This window comes from Petromyzon marinus, chromosome 25 (assembly GCF_048934315.1).
Source record: "Petromyzon marinus isolate PM22_M1 ecotype Great Lakes invasive population chromosome 25, UKy_Petmar_22M1.pri1.0, whole genome shotgun sequence".
In the NCBI taxonomy this organism is placed as follows: domain Eukaryota; kingdom Metazoa; phylum Chordata; class Hyperoartia; order Petromyzontiformes; family Petromyzontidae; genus Petromyzon; species Petromyzon marinus.
In genome coordinates this window covers 10,971,460-10,994,673 of record NC_133691.1, presented here as the reverse complement: position 1 = coordinate 10,994,673, position 23,214 = coordinate 10,971,460, and the positions used below count along the sequence as shown (strand labels likewise).

At 47.3% G+C, this 23,214-nt stretch overlaps 1 protein-coding gene across 1 annotated transcript; it reads right to left on the bottom strand.

Annotated features, from left to right (window-relative positions):
* Positions 1-9,682: 9,682 nt before the first annotated feature.
* On the bottom strand, positions 9,683-22,724 carry LOC116945828 (dehydrogenase/reductase SDR family member 4-like). Its single transcript, XM_076069719.1, has 8 exons — positions 19,080-22,724; positions 17,182-17,359; positions 15,838-15,939; positions 15,284-15,354; positions 14,397-14,448; positions 13,453-13,587; positions 12,942-12,997; positions 9,683-12,490 (listed from the first exon to the last, which is right to left on the bottom strand). The coding sequence occupies exons 1-8, from the start codon at positions 19,181-19,183 to the stop codon at positions 12,376-12,378; spliced, it is 813 nt and encodes a 270-aa protein (XP_075925834.1). The 5' UTR covers positions 19,184-22,724; the 3' UTR covers positions 9,683-12,375.
* Positions 22,725-23,214: the final 490 nt, after the last annotated feature.

Below are 23,214 nucleotides of genomic sequence, written 5' to 3'. Positions count from 1 at the left end.
CATCCAGCAGTGTTTTAAACTGGCAATCATTTAAAGCTCGGGCAACAATAAAGTTGAGCACCCGAATGACCAGTGACATCACCTCACCAAGCTGCTCGCCACACATTTGAGCACAAAGCACCTCCTGATGTAGAATGCAGTGAAGACTTAGGCTTGGTCTTTTTTCATGTTGACGAAGAAGTGCTACAAATCCTCTGTTTTTCCCCACCATACACGGAGCACCATCCGTACTCACCGAAATAAGCTTTTCCATTGGTAGATTTTTTTATTTAGTGAACTCAATGAAAGACTTGAATAAATCCTCCCCGCTTGTTGACCCTTTCATTGGCAAAACAGCAAGACTTTCTTCATGCAGTGTGTCACCGGCAGCATATCTTGCAATCACACTGAACTGGGATAAATGACTTACATCTGTTGACTCATCCAAAGCGAGGGAAAAGTATGGCGCTGCATTTATGTCCTTCACTTGTGTTTCCTCCACTTGATTTGCCATCATTATGGTACGACCGTGAACAGTTTTTGCTGACAGAGGCATGTCTTTTATTCGTTTGATTATCTTGTATTTATCCGAAAAGTCGTCAAAAAGTTCGTTGGCCAGATCAAGCATGAATGTTTTGGCATACTCGCCATCTGTGAATGGCTTTCCGTTCCTCACAATTGCTAAAGAACCAGCAAAGCTCGCCGAATTCCCGTCACATTGTCTGGTCCATACACGGAGTTGCTGCTGACTAGCTTGCACTCTGGACAGTAGCTCTTGGCATGCCTTCTTTCTGCTATCCCCCGCTGGATATTTCAATAATGTAGCATGGCGTGTGTCGAAGTGCCGCTTTATATTTGACCGTTTCATCGATGAAATTTAATCATTGCATATTAGACACACCGCAGAACCTGCTCTCTCCACAAAGGCGAATTCTTCTGTCCATTCGTGCTGAAATGTGCGGTACTCATCTTTTCTTTTCGCCATCTTCATCAAAAGGGTTTGCTCTGCATAAATTAGCTAGCTGACTATTTGAATAAAAGGACGGAAGTTTACTTCTTGACCTCACAACGACCCGAAGGCTACCGCATTATCCAATAAAAATAGAGTTTTGGTGTCGGACAGCTGGGATTGGCTCCAGCCATCTGCAACCCTGAGCAGGAGCGGTAGAAAATGGATGGATGGATTAAAATGCATGAGAATGTTTTATATTTTAAACGTTATTTTTAACACTGAATTCTGTAATGTTTTACTTTAATGTCAGCGGAATTATTCATTACTTATGTTAAGAAATGTCAGCTAAGATTTACTTGCGAGCCAGATGCAGTCATCCAAAGAGCTACATCTGGCTCGCGAGCCATAGGTTGCCGACCCCTGGTTTAGAAGGACGAGTCTATCTATGTTCGGAAAAGAGGAGGGGGGAGACGAAAAATTAATGTAAGCTGTCTGAAAGCCACCGTAAGCGTGAACAATCAATTAAGACCCGAAATGGTTTATCAAATCCTTCCAATGATTGCTAAGCCAGAATCCATCTTCTTGGTTGAAATTGTCTCTGTGTTTGTATATGTGGATAGCCTCATGAATGAATCATGGTAGCCAGATGGCTTGCAAAGAACCTCTGTCTTGGAGAAGTCACTGTTTTCACACCTGATGATGACTGCTTGTGTTGCAGTCGAAACGTCGTGAGAATTTTTATTGTTTTATATATATTTTATTGTTTTCACTTCAACGTGACTTTACCGAAAGAACCAAGAATATGAATCACTGCAGTCACGAAAGCTTTAAATCAAAATTTCAGGCTGAGACTACCAACTTATTACGCTTGGGAACCCGGTTAAATTACTGTGGTTGGGTGGCTGTAATTTGGATTTGATCCTGGCATCTCAGCAGCGCTGGCACAGCATCTCTGACCCCTGGGGCACCCAGCCACCTCCCACAATGCACTAATTTAATGGCCCATTTCCTTGACGTTCAGATCGCACTCTGAATAAAAACTCAACACATTCATCAAAAACGATGCACTCAATAGGGCAGAACATCTTAAGGGGGGCGTTTCAGGCAATGGTCCTTCTTTACAGCAGATAACTCAAAGCAATATCCATTGCAGTCTTATTGACAAATATGTTGAGGTTTTGTTATCCCTGCTTGTGCGCCACGCAGCTTAGCAACGAGAACATGTTTCATTTTAGCCGCGCTCCGTGCAACAAGGGGACGGGGGCGGGGGGGTTGGCAGCGGCCACGGTACCTCCTCAGCACGGTGGATCTCTAGTTGGTGTAGCATCTCGTGGAGGCTCTTATCCTTCTGGCTCAGTGCGCCACGCAGGGTGTCGAAGTGCGCTCGTGCCCTGCCCAGATTGCCCCGCAGGTCGACACCTCCCGGGACAGCTGGTACATTTCCTTCTCCGGCATTGGCAACTGCGACGGGAGTAAGGGCACATGGCACAGGCACGTTAGCTCCTCCCAGTGTAAATCCTGCCTTCATTCGCATCGTGACGGACGCTATTTGCCATCGGATGGTGGAGACAACACCACGGCACATGGCAAGTGAGGTGCCTCATACACAGGTAGATACACATCGGACAGATGTGCTCACACCCACACACCCCCACGCAAGGCCACATCACGATTCCCCACAGCCTAAACGCAGTGGTTGAATGTGCAGCAGCGCTGGTATCGGAAATGCACCCGCCGCCATCTTTATTTACTTTCGCTCAGCCAATGAGAGCGATGAACGCTCTGAGGCAACCAGCAACCAATTTCCGTGATTCAATTATGACGATTCACGATCACGAGTACGTAAGAAATGTCAGCTAAGATTGATTTGCGAGCCAGATGCAGTCATCCAAAGAGCTACATCTGGCTCGCGAGCCATAGGTTGCCGACCCCTGGTTTAGAAGGACTAGTCCATCTATGTTCGGAAAAGAGGAGGGGGGAGACGAAAAATTAATGTAAGCTGTCTGAAAGCCACCGTAAGCGTGAACAATCAATTAAGACCCGAAATGGTTTATCAAATCCTTCCAATGATTGCTAAGCCAGAATCCATCTTCTTGCTTGAAATTGTCTCTGTGTTTGTATATGTGGATAGCCTCATGAACGAATCATGGTAGCCAGATGGCTTGCAAAGAACCTCTGTCTTAGAGAAGTAACTGTTTTCACACCTGATGGTGACTGCTTGTGTTGCAGTCGAAACGTCGTGAGAATTTTATTGTTATATATATATTTTATTATTTTATTGTTTTCCCTTCAACGTGACTTTACCGAAAGAACCAAGAATATGAATCACTGCAGTCACGAAAGCTTTAAATCAAAATTTCAGGCTGAGACTACCAACTTATTACGCTTGGGAACCCGGTTAAATTACTGTGGTTGGGTGGCTGTAATTTGGATTTGATCCTGGCATCTCAGCAGCGCTGGCACAGCATCTCTGACCCCTGGGGCACCCAGCCACCTCCCACAATGCACTAATTTAATGGCCCATTTCCTTGACATTCAGATCGCACTCTGAATAAAAACTCAACACATTCATCAAAAACGATGCACTCAATAGGGCAGAACATCTTAAGGGGGGCGTTTCAGGCAATGGTCCTTCTTTACAGCAGATAACTCAAAGCAATATCCATTGCAGTCTTATTGACAAATATGTTAAGGTTTTGTTATCCCTGCTTGTGCGCCACGCAGCTTAACAACGAGAACACGTTTAATTTTAGCCGCGCTCCGTGCAACAAGGGGACGGGGGCGGGGGGGTTGGCGGTGCCCACGGTACCTCCTCAGCACGGTGGATCTCTAGTTGGTGTAGCATCTCGTGGAGGCTCTTATCCTTCCGGCTCAGTGCGCCACGCAGGGTGTCGAAGTGCGCTCGTGCCCTGCCCAGATTGCCCCGCAGGTTCGACACCTCCCGGGACAGCTGGTACATTTCCTTCTCCGGCATTGGCAACTGCGACGGGAGTAAGGGCACATGGCACAGGCACGTTAGCTCCTCCCTGTGTAAATCCTGCCTTCATTCGCATCGTGACGGACGCTATTTGCCCTCGGATTGTGGAGACAACACCATGGCACATGGCAAGTGAGGTGCCTCATACACAGGTAGATACACATCGGACAGATGTGCTCACACCCACACACCCACGCAAGGCCACATCACGATTCCCCACAGCCTAAACGCAGTGGTTGAATGTGCAGCAGCGCTGGTATCGGAAATGCACCTGCCGCCATCTTTATTTACTTTCGCTCAGCCAATGAGAGCGATGAACGCTCTGAGGCAACCAGCAACCAATTTCCGTGATTCAGTTATGACGATTCACGATCACGAGTACATAAAAAAATCGATAATTTTGTCAATGTTGTTACACCATTTGTTATTACATTTTATCATAATACGCTCTGAGCCACACAGCGCTCGCCAAGTTTTTAAAAGACACGCTTGTCTGCCGACGTGTTTGCTCCTCCTTGGTCTCTGCCTTATTTTCGTATTTTTATTGAACATCTTAGCCCCAACATTTCTGAAAAGAGGCCTGCAAGTGTTAGTGCTGGAAATGAGACCAACGTGGCAAGGAAAAGGATCACTTAGAATGTTAACATGCAAGTTATAAGGCCGGTCGAGGTGGGTGAGCATCAGGCGGGTACATTACGTACACTTACTGATGGTATAATCATAATAAACAAAAAAATCTGCAGACTACCTGCTGGATCTCCTCTCTGTTTCAAAGAACAAATTTGACCTCAGGTCTTCGCTCATTTACCAGCTTCACATTCCCTATTGCCGTACAAAAACTGGAGGAAGGGCCTTTGCTATTGATGCCCCCAGAGTCTGGAATGCTTTTGCCAATAAACTGCAACTTGAATCGCTACCAATGAGATCTTCTCTCAAAATTGCTCTAGAGAAGTTGTACACTCCTAGCTGCCACTGCTATTCATTGGCGTAAAATAAAATAAAATGTTTTGCACCGGATGACGCTGCAAAGTATTATCTGTATTTTGATTTAGCGTGCTGATCTTAAAGGTGCATTGAAAAATTTGATACTCCGACCGATGCTTCTGTTGTTGTGGAGTAATTCATCCAGCCAGCTATGGCTCTAGGATTTGGTGTTACATGTTATTTATGTAGTTTATTGTAAAAATTCGGTCACAGTCCTTGTGATCACTGTTACGTTGCAATTATGGCTTTATTTTTTGGTGGTTTGGAAAAGTTTTTTGGTTTGGACATGTTTGTTTTGTTGTAGTACGGAGTTAGACTGATGGCCTTAATCTAAGTTTTGTGGTGGTTGTTGTTGTTGTTTGACTTGCATCCCACTGGGATTTTTTGCACACAGCGTTGGTGTACGGTGCTTTTTTCAGGAATATTTTTGCTGTTTTTTTTCCATGGATTTTCTGTTTGCACAGTCACATAGTCACTTTAAGATGTTTTTATTGTTCGTGTTTTTGTTTTTTTTGTTTGTTGTGGTTGCACCCGATTCAAGAGCCGAATGGCTCACAGGGCTGTACCAAAATAAACTGAACTGAATAATAAAAATATTTGTTTTGATACAATGTTTACCATCTGTTTTATCACTGTCATTAAATTGCGCTGATACTGACAACCCAATGAATCCCTCATTTATTGTTCATAAGAGATAACGCTGTCGGGAAGGCATCCCCATATATACAATGGTGTAATAACCCTTTTAGCGCTGATTTGATGAATGCTCACTTCTCCACGTACGCATCTTGAGCGCTAAGCGAGGACAGCCTGTATTCATTTCAGCCTAAGTCGACCTAGAGGAGTTCCAACACTAGCTCAGTTATCCCTCGCCACTGGTGTTCTGGTTTTAGCAGGTATGTGTGGTTAATGCGGACTTGATGCCTTCTAAAAGGTGTAAATTTGGTGTTGGGGCGCCATGGGGGCCGTCCATAAATGACGTCACGCGATTTTGGACGATTTTTGACCCCCCCCCCCGCCCCTTCGTCACACGGCGTCACAAAAAGTCAGACCCCCTCCTCAAATATGACGTCACAAAGCTCTGCCCCCCCCCCCCCCAAAAAAAATGTAAACATGCTTCAAATCGCTTTAAACTATTGTCATTGTAGTGCATATTTAATGTGGCGCTGCACTCTGATGTAGGAGAAAACATTTATTAAAAAGTCTTTCATTAAGTAGAACGTATTCTTGTTTCTTTCGGTAAAGTCACGTAGAAGGGAAACAAAATAAAAATATAAAACAATAAAATTCTCACGACGTTTCGACTGCAACATAAGCAATCATTATCAGGTGTGAAAGGCACAGCAAGAACATTTGAAAAAAATGGCGTTTTTTAACGTTAGCACCACGGAGAGCGATTTGGCAGTTATTCAGATGGACGAGTCCATCTATGTTCGGAAAAGAGGAGGGGGGAGACGAAAATAATGGATGCGGTCTGAAAGCCACCGTAAGCGTGAACAATCAATTAAGACCCGAAATGGTTTATCAAATCCTTCCAATGATTGCTAAGCCAGAATCCATCTTCTCGGTTGAAATTGTCTCTGTGTTTGTATATGTGGATAGCCTCATGAACGAATCTCTCATGGTAGCCAGATGGCTTGCAGAGAACCTCTGTCTTGGAGAAGTCAATAACATGTGAGCCTACTGAATTATAACTGTGATCTGCCATGGCCGAGGTGTTGGTCCTACCGTGTTTTAGGTCTGCTTTGTGTTCACGGATGCGGTCCGAGACATGTCGTTTGGTTTCTCCAATGTAACTACTACCACAGAGGCAACTTAGTTTGTAGGCGCCAGGGTACTGTATGTCCGGAATCACATCTTTTACAGACGGAACCAGATCATGGATTTTATGTAATGTGTTGAATCGGACCTGGATCTTGTGTTTATTCAAACTCCGGGATAAGAAGGCTCAGCTGATCGAGTCTCACCTTTCTGAAGAGATGCCGCGACTCTGGGGTAATACCAATCGCATTTACACTGACCTCTGCTGCTGTAACTTCTTCTAATGCGAAACAAATTCTTTCCAGAACTAGCTTAGCTCTTATCTCAGAGAAAATCAGACTTATACGCACCGACCTAGATCAGTTAGACAAGACACTCTACAAATCACACTTATCATTGACGGCAACAATGTCCACATCGGATTGGGAACATGTAGACAATATGACTGCCTCTTCAGCTGCCACTATGTCGACCAAATGTAAGGACAACCTGATTTCCAAATTTAACCTCTCCAACAAAAGACCGGACCCACACACCAAAAAGCTAGATGTTAACAAAGTCGTAATTCATCGCAGTAACAGTTCTATTTCCGATGGTCTGAAATCCATTTTAGCTAAAGGGCTAAACTTTGCAGTCACACCTAAACACATACCAGTTAATGATATAATTTCCCAAGTAGACGTGGCTCTCAAGGGCCTGGGTCACATCGCCGCAGACGTAGCAAGATCTGAAATCGCTGCAACCCTCAAAAACGCTAAGATGCTAGCTAGCAACCTCAGCAAAGATGAGCGTTTTGAATAATATAAATTTAAAAAGAGGGATGACATTGTCATCCTCTCAGCCGACAAGGGCAATGCCACTGTCAGCTCTGAACCTTTTCCTACACCACATCAATTCCAGACATCCCGCCGTCAAATTCACCATGGAAGTGGAGAAAATTGGCAAGCTACCATTCTTGGATGTTCTGTTTGAGAGGAGACCTGATGGCTCATTGGGGCATTCTGTCTACAGGAAACCCACCCACACAGATTCCTACTTGAAGCCTGATTCCCACCACCACCCAGCCCAAAAGAATTCTCTCCTCAAAACTGTATACCATAGGGCTCATTGCATTTCAGACCAACACCACCTGACCAGTGAATTAAAACATGTACACCTGGCCCTCAAAAGGAATGGATACTCTGACCGTACCACCCGCCAAGCTGTTTCTCCCTCCATACAGAAACAACCACTTGATACTACGGTCAAAACCATCACACTACCATACATAGGCATTACTAAAAAGATTTCCAAAATTCTAAACAAACACAAGATCCAGGTCCGGTTCAATACAGTACACAAAATTCGTGATCTGATATCATCCGTGAAGGATGTCATTCCTGACTTACAGTACCCCGGGGTTTACAAATTGAGTTGTACCTGCGGTGATTGCTATATTGGGAAGACGAAGCGACATGTCTCTGACCGAATTCGCGAGCACAAATCAGATTTGAAACACGGCAGAACGAATTATTCTGCCGTGGCTGATCACTGTTACAACACTGTGGGTGATCACGATATAATTTTCTCCGATACCAAGGTTCTTTGCAAACCCACAGGTTTTTATCAGAGATTTGTTCACGAGGCAATTCAGATCTACAAACACAGACAATTTCAACCGAGAAGATGGTTTCAAATTAAGCAACCATTGGAAAGATGTTCTAAATCGAACCAAACATTAAACTAATTTTCATTGGTACAGTATATTTTTTCAAGTAATGGTACCCCAAACTTTCGCAGCACAGGCGGTTGCATTGCCGTCGCCGATCACTGAGCTGCACCTTTCATCATGCTAAGTCTGCCAATCAAATGCTAATTGTTACGCTAATTCCTTTGTCAAGGCACCCTAATCCCTCTCACACAGCTTAAAGGTCGTGATCTGAGCTTGGCTCTGTTTCATTTCAGCGCAGTCTTCGAGAGAGTCTGGTCCCTTCACCTGATGAAGGCCGCTTGTGTTGTGGCTGAAACGTCGTGATTTTTGTTTTTTGTTTTATTTTTTTTTACCTACGTGACTTTACCGAATAGGACCAAAGAGTATGGATCCTTGCAGTCACGAAAGCTTCAAATCTAGAAAATTCAAGAATTACTCAACGATGGCAGCTATACAAAATAAAGAGATCCCACCAACAGCCTCATCATACAAACCAACAAAATAATTTCTGATTCAACTGCATTAATTGATCAAACCAAACAGTTTTCATTGAAACCTTCTGCTGCCAGGCCACCAAGATTATACGGCTTACCAAAAATACATAAAGTAGATACACCCCTTCGTCTCATCGTCTCTACTATCAACTCCCCCACCTACAAACTGGCTCGGTTTCTGTCTGAAATCCTGCGGCCTTTCACTGGAAAAACCACCTCTGCGGTACAAAATTCTACTCACCTGGTATCGACAATCAAGGGTATTTCCCTGTCCCCAGACGACCTGCTTATCAGTTTTGATGTAGTTTCCTTATTCACCAAAGTTCCTGTACCTGACACCATCGCAATCATTGAAGACTTGGTTCATCAAGGACTACCGTGGGCGGAGCCAGTTACGTGACCCCTCTTCCCAGGCACCCAATGGGGGCAGAGGAAGCTCCCTCCGGCTCAGCGTCTGCGATTTGAGACTAGGAGCCTCCTCGCCCACGTGTCGAGAGTTCAATGTTTCAGTGCAAGTTACTCGAGGCGACTGTATGGTCTTGGTGTGGTCCTTTGGCTGTCGGTGTTGGTGTTTTGCCATCTTGCCCAAGCTTGGATATTATGTTGACAAATCTACAGGAAGGTATGTACTGTACAGTTTGTTTTTGCACTACATATTTACTTGTGACTTGATTACATTTTCTCAATCCTTACTCTAGTATCCTTTATTACATTTTGTTGTTGATGCAACTGGCTGACCCGCCCCTTCTAGACGTGTGTGAAAGCTCATGAGATCCCTCTAGGATAAATACACGCACGCGTGTAGATAGATGTAGCAGACACGAATAATTGACTATAATTCCGGATGTATTAAGTACTTTATTCAATGTTTCGTCACAAATCAAACATCGAGCATAAGCAACAAATATCGTGTAACACTCCTGAGACGGGCACCTCCCTTACCGACCTCGCCTCGTCCTCCCCACCCCGTTCTCCTCACCGCTCACCTCGCCCTCCTCACCCCTCACCTCGTCCTCCTTACCTCGCTCCTGACACGGGCACGCACACGCCCATGGCAACCTCCCTCGGGCACGACACACCGACTTAGCATCACCCTCATTTATACCGCCACGTTTAACGGCCTCGTTCTATCGTGACGGCCAAGACGCTGGACGTCTGTGAGAAAGAGCTTCGTAGCTCATCGGATTCCTCCAGTGTACAAATAAATGAATATTCCGGTTCTGATGGCTTTACGGCGCCGGAGTGGCGTTCATAACTCGCGTCACCATGCCACGACTACGGCGCACTCTGTTGGACGCTGTGTGTCATCAACATTGGTGCCTGTGATTATATTACACAACACAGCGTTGTGTGATACACAACAACGTTGTTGTGAGTAATCAACATTGTGTGATTACACTCAACACAGCGTTGTTGTGTGTGATTACACTCAACACGCACAACGTTGTTGTGTGTGATTACACTCAATACAACGTTGTTGTGTGATTACATTCAACGCAACGTGTGTAATCAACATTGTTGCGTGATTACACTCAACACAGCGTTGTTGTGTGTGATTACACTCAACACGCACAACGTTGTGTGTGATTACACTCAATACAGCGTTGTTCTGAGTGACTGCACTCAACACAACGTTGTTGTGTCAACATTGTTGTGTGTGATTGCACTCAACACAACGTTCTTGTGTCAAACATTGTCTGTGATTACACTCAACACAGCGTTGTTGTGAATAATCAACATTGTTGTTGTGCGTGATTACACCCAACACGTTGTTGTGGAATCTTTGTTGCGTGTAATTACATTCCACAACGTTGGGTGTGATTACACTCAACACAACGTTGGTGTGTGATTACAATCAACACAACATTCTGTGTAATCAACAGTGTTTTAATGATACTCATTGAAACGTGTGTAATCAACATTGTTGTGTGTAATTACAGACAACGTTGTTGTGTGATTACAATCAACATTGTTGTGTGATTACAATCAACATTGTTGAGTGTAATTACACAACAACATTCTGTGATTACATTCAACACCACGTGTGTAATCAACATTGTTGCGTGATTACACTCAACACAACGTTGTGTGTAGTCAACATTGCTGTGTGTAATTACACTCAACACGTTGTTGTATGTAACCAACGTTGTTGTGTGTAATTACACTCAACACAACGTTGTTGTGCTTAATCAACATTGTTGTGTGTGATTAGACGCAACACGTTGTTGTGGAATCAACAACGTTGCGTGTGATTACACTCAAAACAACGTTGCGTGTGATTACACTCAAAACAACGTTGCGTGTGATTACACTCAAAACAACGTTGTTGTGTGTAATCAACATTGTTGTAATTACGCTCAATAAAACGTTGTGTAATCAACATTGTTGCGTGTAATTACACTCAACAAAACGTTGTGTGATTACACTCAACACAACATTGTCGTGTGGAATCAACATTGTTGTATAATTACTCAACGCAATGTTGTGTGTAATCACTCACACATGTTGAGTGATTACACACTCGACGTAGCTGTCGCGGTAGTGCGTTCGCCGTTTGTCGCAGAGGTTTGCGGTTCGAATCCAGCGGCCGCTCTGTTTAATGCTACAGGCGTGTTCACCGCAAAGACACCACGTGCCGCCTGCTTCCGAGCGAATGTTGAAGGTGCCAGCGTCATGGGCCACATTTACCGAATTTAATAAAATTGCCCGCAAATTACTCAGTTGGAATATACTGTGCATAGCAATCATCGCTGGGAAAACCTGGTAGGACTCTCCTGAAAAGTCATGAGACTGACCACCCACGCCCCTCGTGTAACATGCTGGCCTGAAAAAGTTCTCTTTAAGCACTTGCTTGCCCCACAAACTGTTCAACGCCATGTGGAGGGACTGCATCTTCATTCGATTCTGTTACTGTGTAACCTGGTGAGATGTTAACTCCCTCACCTAGTTTGCAGGAGGTCGTGGGTTCGATCGGGACCCTGACGCCTGAATATTTGGAGTTTGCATGTCTTTCTCCCTCCCCGTGGTTGCGAGGATTGTTCTCCAGGTTATCCGTTTTTTTCCCTCTACATTTATAAACATGCGTTTAGAGTATTTTACTGCAATACATTTCTACAAGGTAAGCCACTCCGTTTAACTATCATTTGTGGCCAGATTGCTTCGAACAAGAGTTATATAACTCATTTACCTGGTGAAGTAAAAAGTTTTTGTTTATAGTTTTAATAGTTACCACGGGAATGCTTTACCCACACGCCCTTGAGGCAACGTGCAGAACGCGGCATGCAGTGGGGTCAGCCGGGTGGTGCAGGGAGCTGCTACCACAGAGAGACAGGTGAAGCGTGTCGTTTGCAGGGTAAATGGGATGTGATGTGCAGGAAGCGAGCTAGAAGAGGGCTGTATTGTGCAGGGTGCAGTGTGATCGGATACGTTGTGAAGAAAGCATCGTGCAGGGTGCAGGATGGTAGGGTGCATCATGCGGAGAGCATGGTGGAGACAGTAGATTACAGCGCGCAGGATGTAAGCTGCGTTGTGCAGGGCACTAGAGGCGCGAGATGCCCCCTCCATCCACCACCATCGTCTGCCCCGTGATGTATCCGGCATCCCGGGAGCACAGAAACGAGACGAGGGACGCCACCTCCTCGGGGTAGCCAGCCCTGCAAAGTCAAACCCAACGCCATCTCCACTGCTGGACAGTCGCGCAGCTAATCGAGTGTGCAGGCCATGCAACTGCACGAGGGCTCACAGAGGCCCATGCAGGCACCGGACCACTGGGCTATGAGGTAGCAGGGCAAATTGGGACAGCGGGCTCCATTATCGCACCTTGCAACCAGGGCCCAAGCCAACCACGCTTTACCACCAAGTCACAGATGCACGCAGACACTCATAGTCTAGTGTCTTGCTCGCTCATGTATAGCTATTGAGTGTGCAGGCGGTGCAACTGCCTCGGGGCTTGCACCGCAGGGCGCATGACATGCCACTGCCTCCAAAGGCAGTGGGTGGAAATGCCAATTTACCATTATGGTTTAGGGTTAACAACAATAAGGTCGTCAGGCCTCGGTTTAGGGATGAGAGTTGTGTAGATCTCAGCCGGACGTTAAGACTCACCTCGGAATGGCGGTAACGTTTCTGAACATCTGCATCATCTTCTCATCCTTTGTCAGCTGCATGCACCGCACACACCACAATGTGACTACGCACCGCACACACCACAATGTGACTACTCACCGCGTCCGCACTGGTCACACCACCACAGCCATCTTCGCCACACTGTGATCACGTCATGTCACAACACTATATCACAAAGACAAAGATCCCCCGTGGAACCTGCATATATTGTTTGGAGCAAGTGGTGTTAGCGAGTCTGCACCTCCCCTGCCGAGCCTGCACCTCCCCTGCCGAGCCTGCACCTCCCCTACCGAGTCTGCACCTCCCCTGCCGAGCCTGCACCTCCCCTGCCGAGTCTGCACCTCCCCTGCCGAGCCTGCACCTCCCGTGCCGAGCCTGCACCTCCCCTGCCGAGTCTGCACCTCCCCTGCCGAGTCTGCACCTCCCGTGCCGAGCCTGCACCTCCCGTGCCGAGCCTGCACCTCCCGTGCAAGTGTTGGGAGTCACTCACGCCGGCGCTGAAGCCGGTCTCGATGAGCCCGGGCGCCACGTTGTTCACGCGGATGTTCATGGCGGCAAGCGGCCGCGACAGGGCTTTGGTGAGGCCCAGCAGAGCCGTCTTGCTCACGCAGTAGGGGCCTATGTCCTGCACACGGCAACACCGAGCGAGTCCCCTGTTAGCGAGCACAGATTAAAAGTCGGCGCCGCAACCCTCAAAGGGATGGCCGGTGAGCATGGTGTGGATGGTGATCGCGGCGAGCGTGGTACGGTAAGCATTGTGGGAGTGGGTGAGCGTGGTGAGGGTGGGTAAGTTTGGTCAAGATGTGGAGGGAGAATGATTGTGGTGAGGGTGGTGAGCACGAAGGTGCATACCTACAGTTTTACAAGAATTGGGGGGGTAGCAGCCCCCCTACTTCCATGTTTCGATGTTATGCTGCCGATGCTAAATCACTTGGCAAACCTTTAGAATTGTCAGCGTCTTAATTACCACCACCATCGTTTATCATTGTCACCCTCTTAATGTCCAACCACTGCTGGGAGGGAGCAAGGAATCGATCGAGGGTCCTTACCGCCCTGCCAGGGGAATGCAGCCTGGGACCCCCGAGTAGGTCATGAGACGTTAACGGCCTCGCCTGGAATGATGGAGGTCGTGGGTTCGATCCTGACCCTGACACCTGTGTTATGTTTGGAGTTGGCATGTTTTTAATCTGCGTGGTCACGCGAATTTTTCTCTGGGTCCAGTTTTTTCCCTCCACATTTAGAATCAACGTGTGTTTAGAATATTCGGCCGCGATACATTTCCAAGTGATGAGCCACTTCATTGAGCTATCATTTGTGGCCAGATAGGTTCTGAAAAAGCTGCATAGCTCAATGGGCCTTACCTGGTAAAATATAAATTGTTCATGGTTTTTATTTTAACACTGGCCTTGAGCCCTGAATCCTTGACCCCCTTACCTCGTTGGGGAAGTAAGCGGTGACAGACGAGATGAATACAACCGCACCTTCCCTAAACCACACGACCGGGGTGGGGGGGAAGGCGGTGGGGGGGGGGGAGGTGCTGATATGAGAGAGACCCCCCTGGTTAATCTGCCAGCTGTACGCAGCAGGTGCCAGGTGTATGCGGCGAGTGGTTGGCGGTGCCCGCTCCGTGTCCGTCGTCTCACGCCATGCCACACGGAATCCACCCTTTAACACCGATGCGTGCTTTTGCCGACGTCTTCGATTCGTCACGTGATGACGCATTTGCTTTTGCACTGATTTATATTTGCTTCATTGGCAATGATTGCACTTTATTTGTTTTGCTGTTGTCATTTTGGTGATGCAGGTCAGTCCACTCTTGCAAATGAGACCCATTTTGTTCTCTTGAGCTCTCACCTCGTTAAGCCACGGGTCGGCAACATGCAGTTCCGGAGCCGCATGCATCTCTTTGAGGACTGCAGTGTGGCTCTTGACATTCGAAAACAATGGTTCTTGTTATTTTGCTTGCTGACCCTTGACCGTGGAAGTCCAGTTCACCATGGAAGTCCAGTTTACCATGGGCGGAGGTCAGCAACCTTTGGCTCCGGAGCTTCATGTGGCTCATTAAGGACTGTTTCGTGACGTTATTTATTAAGGACCACCATCTCGTATTCACATACATTGCAGTTCTTGAAATATTTAGGTTTTTATCGAATTCGAAAAAAATGGCCCTTGTCTTTTTTGGTTGCCGAATCATATGGTAAAGCAAATTAACTTGATATTACTCGATTCCCTCCCTCGCTTCCTCCCTCCCACCCGCATTCCCCCCCCCATCCCCCCATATCTCCCCTACCTCCTCCCTCTTTCCCACGCCCGTCACTCACCCTCGCTCCTTCATGTGAGGAGCGGCCTCCTTCACGAAGAGGAACGGGGCTTTTAAATTCACATCCAGCACCTGTGGGGTCACGTATAAAATAACAAATTATCACGTCAGCCAATTAATTCATACATACATTTACTCATCAATCAACCAATCAAATAGGCCAGCAATTAACCAATTAACCCACCAACCCGTCAGAATATATCAGTATGACAAGATTTATTCATACATATGTCCAATAACTGCACCTAAGAGGAAGTGTGGGATTGTGAAAATCACTCCCGACTGACTATAAATAGTAGAAATAATAATGAAAATAAGAATAGGCAATAAAACATGAGGTGTTAAGATGTTCAAACACAAATTAGATACCATTTGCAAGAAATCAAGTGTGCAATAACTACACGTACTTGTGGCAAAACATGCAAACAAACATACTCGGATAATAATGCACGCATTGTCTTTGAAACTGATTGGCCTACACCAGAGACCGCCTTCTTTATGGCCTTGCACTGTTCGCCTTTTAGCGTTCTCTGGTGGAAATCTGGAGCCTCTCACCTTATCCCAGACCTCCGCGGTGGCGTTGAGGAGGGGTCCGACATACGGGTTCACTGCCGCGTTGAGCACGAGGATGTCCAGCCCTCCCAGCTTGCTCACAGTCTGCAAGGGCGCACGCATTCATGATGGCATTTGCATGGTTGTATAGCCAGGACAAAGTACATCTTTCACAACTATGCTGTGGAGAAGTTACAACCGAGTGACGCAACTCACGGAGTGAGATTTGAATGACTGATAATTGACGATTATTATTGTCATTATGACTGATGTCTACTGATGAATAACCGATGATAATCATCACGGATCATTTTAGATGTAGGTATGGTAGTTGATTGTATTTATATATGTAGCCAATTGTGCTAATCGGAGATGATTATGATAGGTAAGTGATGATTGTGATGATGGTGATGACGAATGATTGGCAATATATTGATTTTCTTCGCGAACTTGTACATAACACTTGTTTTGCTTATTTTAAACAATACTTTTGTAGCCTCCTTTATCGGGCCGGGTTAAACATTTTCTGCAATCCATTTTAATTGGTTGTTATCATTTTTAGATATGAAACGAATCAGAATATATGCACATTGCGAGGTGTAGTCCCCGTGCAAAGGAATAACAAACCAAACGTGACGTATAGCTTTCAAACTATTTATGGAATATTGTTTCCGTTGCGGCAGTAAAAGTTTAATGGGTTCCATTGGTGAACCAGGGCCTCACTGCACCCCGGGTTCCCAGATACCCTCATGATCTCTGTGTACCACACACTCACTGATCCTAAATAAGCTCAAGCCTCCCGTTAATCACGTGAATTGTGCGTGGCCACCCCCACTCTGAATGCCTCTCCCGTCTCTGCCGCCCTCCATGCAGCTCACTTCTGCCTGCTCCTTACAACCCTCTTCTTCCTCTCTTCCCTCCCCTCTCATCATCACCACCCTCTCATCTCCGACATCTCGGCACGGTCATTCCTTCTCCTCCTCCTACTCCCCTTCCTCCACCGGTGCTCTTCCTTCGCTCTCCCTGCTGCTCATCTTGAGCCGTTCCCTCTTCTTCGTCTGCCTTGGGGACTTCTGTCCCGGCATCCCTTCCATTTCCCGCTGATCTTTCCTGCCTATCTGCTGCCGTTTTTGCGCAGTCGACTCCACTCCCTACGCCGTGGTATGGGGCTACACGCACAAAGTTTAATTGAATGTGTTTGTAATATTTTTTTTAATTTCAACCTTGAAGTTTGAGTTTGCTATCAAAATGCGCGTCGGCGGTGGGCATGGTAACTGCTGCTGGAAACTCCCGTCGCGGCAGGCAGGGGTCACGCTCATGGTGCAAAGTTCGGGGTCACGGCCCCACCTCTTTGATGAGCTTTGTGCGCTGATCGGCATCCCCCACGTGGCACACGATGCCCGTGACGTTCAGGCCCTCGGCATGGAGCTCCTCGGCAGCGTGGGCCACGTGTTCCTCGGTACGGCTGCTCACGACCACGTGGGCGCCATGCTGGGCCAACCTGCGCGCTATGGCCAGCCCGATCCTGACACGGCACACATCATATGTTCGTGCAGTTAACTCATCTATTACACCGATTACAGTGATCGTATTCGTTCGCTCATTGATGCATTCACCAGAGGGTTGGGAGGTCCTGAGATGTGATCTTTTTTTGTGTCTTAAGAAACAAAAATAAATACCAATAAAAAATATAGGTAAAAAAACAAGTTTTTCAATGTTCAAACTTTTATTTGCACACAAAAGTAGAGAATAAATTATATTTCACTCGATATTTATCGCAATGTTGCTCGGATGGTTTGGGTGTAGGGATTATCGGCGTAAGGCACTATACTATTCTAGATCATAAGGTACACGTGTGGATCATTTTCCTTTATCAACGTACCCTATATCGCTATAATTATATCAATCGTTTCATGGAAACTTTGTGCCAAAATCATTACCGGAGCAAGCGTTGCAACCTCCAACATGAACAGTGGAGGGTGGAGGAGCAACACTCATAGCAACGAGGGCAGCACCGTGCGGTTGGGGAGCACAGGTGGTGCCAGTCATCTCAGTCAACCCGTAACACCTGGGTCTGCCTCGGGACCTCTTTCCAGCAGCGAGCCTTCCACAATTCACGTAGCTTCAAAGTGCACCTAGCCTGGCACGTCGCCACCACTTGTCTGTAGTATAAATTCAACCCCGTTTACACACAGTTGACCTTGCAAACTTTGTCTACGATAACCCCTCCCGCGTCACCCTGACCCCCGTAGAACCATCCCGAGCCTTTGACCGCGTAGGTCATGGGCAGGGTTTGGCAACCAAAATAACAAGTGTTTTTTTCGAATTCGGTTAAAAAAACCCCCCTCAATATTTCAAGAGCCGCAATGCATGTGAATACGAGACGGTCCTTAATGAGTAACATCACGAAGCAGTCCTTAAAGAGCTGCATGCGACTCAGGATCCGAGCCGCAGGTTGCCGACCCCTGATCATGGAGGTTTTGTTGGCCACAACAAACCTCCACCCTGGTCAATGCGAGTTGGTGGAGTGCAGCGGAACCCAAGACCAACTCGTCACTGATCTTGGTCGTGGCCAGGAATGGAACCCAGGGGGGCCAGGTTTGTAACGCAGCAGTGCGCGAACCACTTCATCACCATTCTCGCCCCGATCCCTCGGAACGCACTGGATCACATCACCGCTCAGAAGTTGAGCAGCTGTTGAGCCTGGAATGCAGTGGGTATTTTGTAGGCGTTCCGTGTGTCCTCATCCAGCAGTGGACGAACCTGGCTGTTCACGCGCATTCGCCCACCCCACTCCCCCTTTAACCCTCCCCCCCAGTAAAGGAAACGTTTCCCCCATTATCATCACTGCTTTAAGATTTCACTGGAACGCAATTGATATTTAGATCTCACTCCTGTGATTTCGAGTTGTAATAACATGTACTACTGCTCATTGTTCAGCACAATGCCCGACGTTTCGCGCTCTCCACGTGCCGGGAGCTTCTCCAGTCACTAAAATCAGTTCACGTCTCGTCCAATTACTTGCACTGGCTGGCGATTGTGCGTTTTTTTTCCATCTCGTGACGTCCAGTCCAGTTCCTAGATATCTCCCAGTACGCGGAGGGGCGAAACGTCGGACATGATGCCAGAACAACACGCGGTGGTAGAATCCTAAATAAACAGGTTCTCACCAGGAGTTTAGGACCGCAACCCCCACCAACACCCCCAACCGCACTCCAACCGCTCCGCGACCAGGTCGCACTCACCCGTACGTGGAACCCGTGACCACGGCTATTTTGCCGGCGAGTGGCTGATGTTTGGCAGGGCCACCGTCCCGCCGCTCATCTCTCGCAGCAGCAGCAGCAGCCATCTGGACCCAGTAACGTCGCGAGGGCGCAATTGGGAGAGGCGCGCGTGGTATAAAGGTGAGTCAGATGAGTCGTGAGTGAGAGGCTGAGAGAGAGTGAGGATTGTATAGCGAGGGCTGGGATGTGGGTGGTGAATAGGAGGAGAAAGTGGGGTTATGTTTGCATTATGTGGGTGGTGGGTGAACGAGGAAGGTTGAAGGTCGGTGGGAGATGGGTAAGGCGGGCAGGTTGGGAGGGTAGGGGGCGGGTTGAATGGCCTTACGGGTGAGTGAAGTGATGGTCCAAATGGTTGTGCAGGGGGAGGAGTGGCGTTTGGTGTGGGGGGTGAGTGGGGTTGGTGGAATGCGGTATGAGAAATAGAGCTGAGCGGTCTTGCCAATGATTTGTACCAGCAGCGTCAAGATGGGCCTCTGTGGAGGAGGAGGCTCGTGAAGGACGCTGCTGCTACTGGGCAGTTGGAGGCAGTCGCCCTCCAATAACGGAGGGCAGAAGAGCGACACTCAAAACAACGAGCGAAGCGCCGGGCGAATAAAACGCAGCAAGTTGGCACAGGTGGTGCATCTCAGTCAACCCGTAACACCTGGGACTTCCCCGTGACCTGCCAGCAGGCGTTCGACACTTCACGTCGCCTTAAAGTGCACCTAGCCTGGCACAAGCGCCGTGGTGACGTCACCGCCACTTAGTGGTGAATGGAGGCTGTTGCTGTAGGGGATGGTACCAGAAAGGTGGTGGGGGCAACCCGTGAACAGCGATGGCTATAATGTACGCATTGTCCTTTAAACTTATTGGTTTCCACCACAGACAACCTCTTTTATTTGCTTTATCTCACCAGTGCTGGACCAAAGGGCGAATGGTCCCAAGGACGATGCAACCGCCAAAACATTCATAGCACGGGTTAAGCCGTTATAACTACGGGGGACCCTTTTTTCCAGGAACAAGTTGATGAAAAAAAGCTTTTAAAAGGCTTTAACGCCTATTACAAGGCATTTAACCTGCATTGGCCACACATAACCTGTGGTAAAACATACAGGCAGCTGCTGTTGAAAATGAAAGGGCCTAATTTGGACTCTTTGTTTTCTCAGTTGGTGGACTGAGGCTGCCTTCTTGCATTATCCACGCAGTGCGATGGTGTCATCTTATTCAGGGCACTATGGGAGAACCATCCTATTTGTACGGTACAACGGTGTGCAGGAATACTTCGGTTTAAATTGGGGATGCGTCCATGAAAGGTTGCGTCGACGAATGTCGGAACGACGTAAATAAAAAGCGATGTATAGGGTACTCGGCGGTGGAGGCGAAGGCCGCTGCTGCGACAGATGCGAGAAAGGACGGACGATGCTGTCGGCGACGTTAGTGTGGGGGTCGAGCCAATGCAAATCAGGCAGCGGTATAAATAACGTGGCGACGTATTTGCGAAACGACGTAAAAGGGGGAGACGTACACCGGGGTCTCGCAGTATCTAAATCAGCACGAGACGTAAATCCAGCGACTTCTGTGTGGCCTTTTCTCGTGAAGAATCAGAATATTTATTTAGACTGGAGTAATCCGATGAGCTATAAAGCTCTTTTTTTCACAGATTTCCAGTAGAGAGTGGGGACACGTTAACTAGTGGGAAGTTGGCAAAAATGTTTTTTTTTTCCAGAACAGAAGGATGATGGGACGATAGCTGCTACAATCGGCTGGTCAACCTCTCCCACTTCTCGAGATAATCACGCCATATCTCCAGTCAGCTGGGCCCCCCACCCAGAAGTCCACACTCGGGTGAACAGACGATGCAAGGTGATGCTAACTGGGCTCGAGAACACACAATCAATAATCATAAGCCATGTGGCCTGGAAGAAGTGGGGAAGACTGACCGATCCACGGTGGAGTGTTGCAAACACTGTTTGAATGAACTTGAAGCACGGAATTTGTTTCTTAAGTTTGCCTCATTATTAACCTGCTTATGTTCTCTATAATGAACGTGTCCCTTTTTGTGTCTCAGGATTCGTTCGCTCTTGAAGGGAGGCGCCAGGAGGAACTTTCCCTCTGATTAGCACTTGGCTACGTACGGTGTGAAAGAAGTCGAACATACATGCATACATACGAACTACATACGGACGGGAAGGCAGCAGCGGCCACGCGGTGAGCCGGCGCTACCAATAATTGCCCAAGCTCTGCGGCCCTCTATAAAGGTGTTATCGGCTAATTAACTGTTTACCTTGTAGGAGGAAACCCGATCACTCGCAGAAAACCCAACGCATGCGAGGGGGCAACACTCTACGCCAGTGGTTCTCAAACTTTTTTTGGCTCTTGTACCCCAGGTTAAATTTAGTTTCAACCGAGTATCCCCTTGCCTGACAACATGGTTTTGATAAATAAATGTACGAAGAATGAACATCAATAGTTTAATTGTCCATTTTGTGAAATATCCTAACTGGCAAGCTTAGTAGCTGCAAGCGAATAAAAAAAATTCAACGTACGTTCTGCACGCAGGACGCAATTTGTTCACCCTCGCAACGTTACTCTTGGAAACCAGATAGTTTACGATCAATGAGTTTAGAAAGGTCTTTTATATCATTCTAGGTTACCATATGGCATTAAATTGTATCGTAGTTTTTTTATATTGCCAGATTCATACATTACTCACCAGTGACTCATGTATGATATTATTTCACGCAATTCACCGCACGTCCCCCCAGGGGTCCCTGTACTAGCGGTCGAGAACCAACTGCTCTACCCCATACACACGATACAGGTGGGGCCCACCTTTTGCTGTACTGCCGTCTCCTGGCGAGCCAGGGTATGTGCACGTCCTCGATGCCCACGGGAAGGGAGTTTCACGACATGTGTGTGGTGACCCACTGACCCTCGCCGCCGCCTCCACTGCTGAATTGCAAGCCACGTGCACAGCCACCACCGCCCGGCGTGCATCTCCCACGCTTCTTTGCACAAACTTTTCAGTTTTTGCTACATTTGGTTGTATATGTGACCCTGCAGGCCTGCAATTGCGCTTACGCCACTGCTGGCAGAAGGGAGTTCCCTCTTTCGGGTATTTTGCCAAATCTTCCACACCGAGCAGACGTGCTAGAATAATGTCGGAGTACCCACATTTCATCCCACTACACACGACCTGCCTTTTTGGCCGTGGTGTACCCATTTATATTGCTGCGCGGAGAATGGATGACTTTATGAAACTTGCCAATTATTGCACCAGCCACCCAGGAGATGAAATCGAACCTGTCACATCAGGATTCAAAGAAATTCGTTTATCAATGTAACCCTTTGGGCATTCCGTGGGCATTCGTTATTCAATGTTAGCCTATGGGCGTTCTGATTTCCCATGTAACCCTATGGACATTCATTTTCCCCGTGTTAGTCTCTGGGCATTCGTTTCTCGTCATCCCTTTTAGTCTGTCCACATTTTTTGCAACGATGATGGTATTCTTGGTTCTTTCGGTAAAGTCACGTAGAAGGGAAACAATAAAATACGTGACTTTACCGAAAGAACCAAGAATATGAATCCCTGCAGTCACGAAAGCTTTAAATCAAAAGATAATTATGGTGTTATTTATTTACCAAAGAAATCCTCAAAAAGTCTCACTGTTGGGATAAAGCGCTGTTAGTGAGCGTCTATTGAAGCTGGCATGGGTGCACAACTGGGTGGTGTAATACCACGCCTGGCCGCCTTTGTATCCCCAGTGCTTTTGTTTACACACCTCACGAAGTACTCTATTAACAGTCAACCTCGACGGGATCCAAATTATGGCAGCTGGATTCATAGTGCAGCACACCAACACCACTGCGCGATAGCTTATAACTTACCACACATGCAAAAAAGGCAAATATCCCCCGTAGAGCCTTAACAGACTGTTGGGGAATGTTATTAGATGGCACCTATGAAGGTCGGCACAGCTCTCGAGGGGGTGGGTCGCCAGGACCACACCCAGCCACCTTTGTCTCCCAGTGGCGATGTTTCCACACTGCACCAGGTACTCATTTGAGGCCGAGTCGACCTAGGGGAGGCCCAGGTATGGTTCAGATAATCATCACT

Excerpts from the sequence above, each read along its gene's own strand:
- LOC116945828 (XM_076069719.1), bottom strand. The coding sequence starts at position 19,183 with ATGGCTGCTGCTGCTGCTGCGAGAGATGAGCGGCGGGACGGTGGCCCT. Across the intron at positions 12,998-13,452 it reads AGACCGGCTTCAGCGCCGGC|CTGACAAAGGATGAGAAGAT; the intron begins GTGAGTGACTCC and ends CGGTGCATGCAG. Across the intron at positions 12,491-12,941 it reads AACGTTACCGCCATTCCGAG|GGCTGGCTACCCCGAGGAGG; the intron begins GTGAGTCTTAAC and ends TTGACTTTGCAG.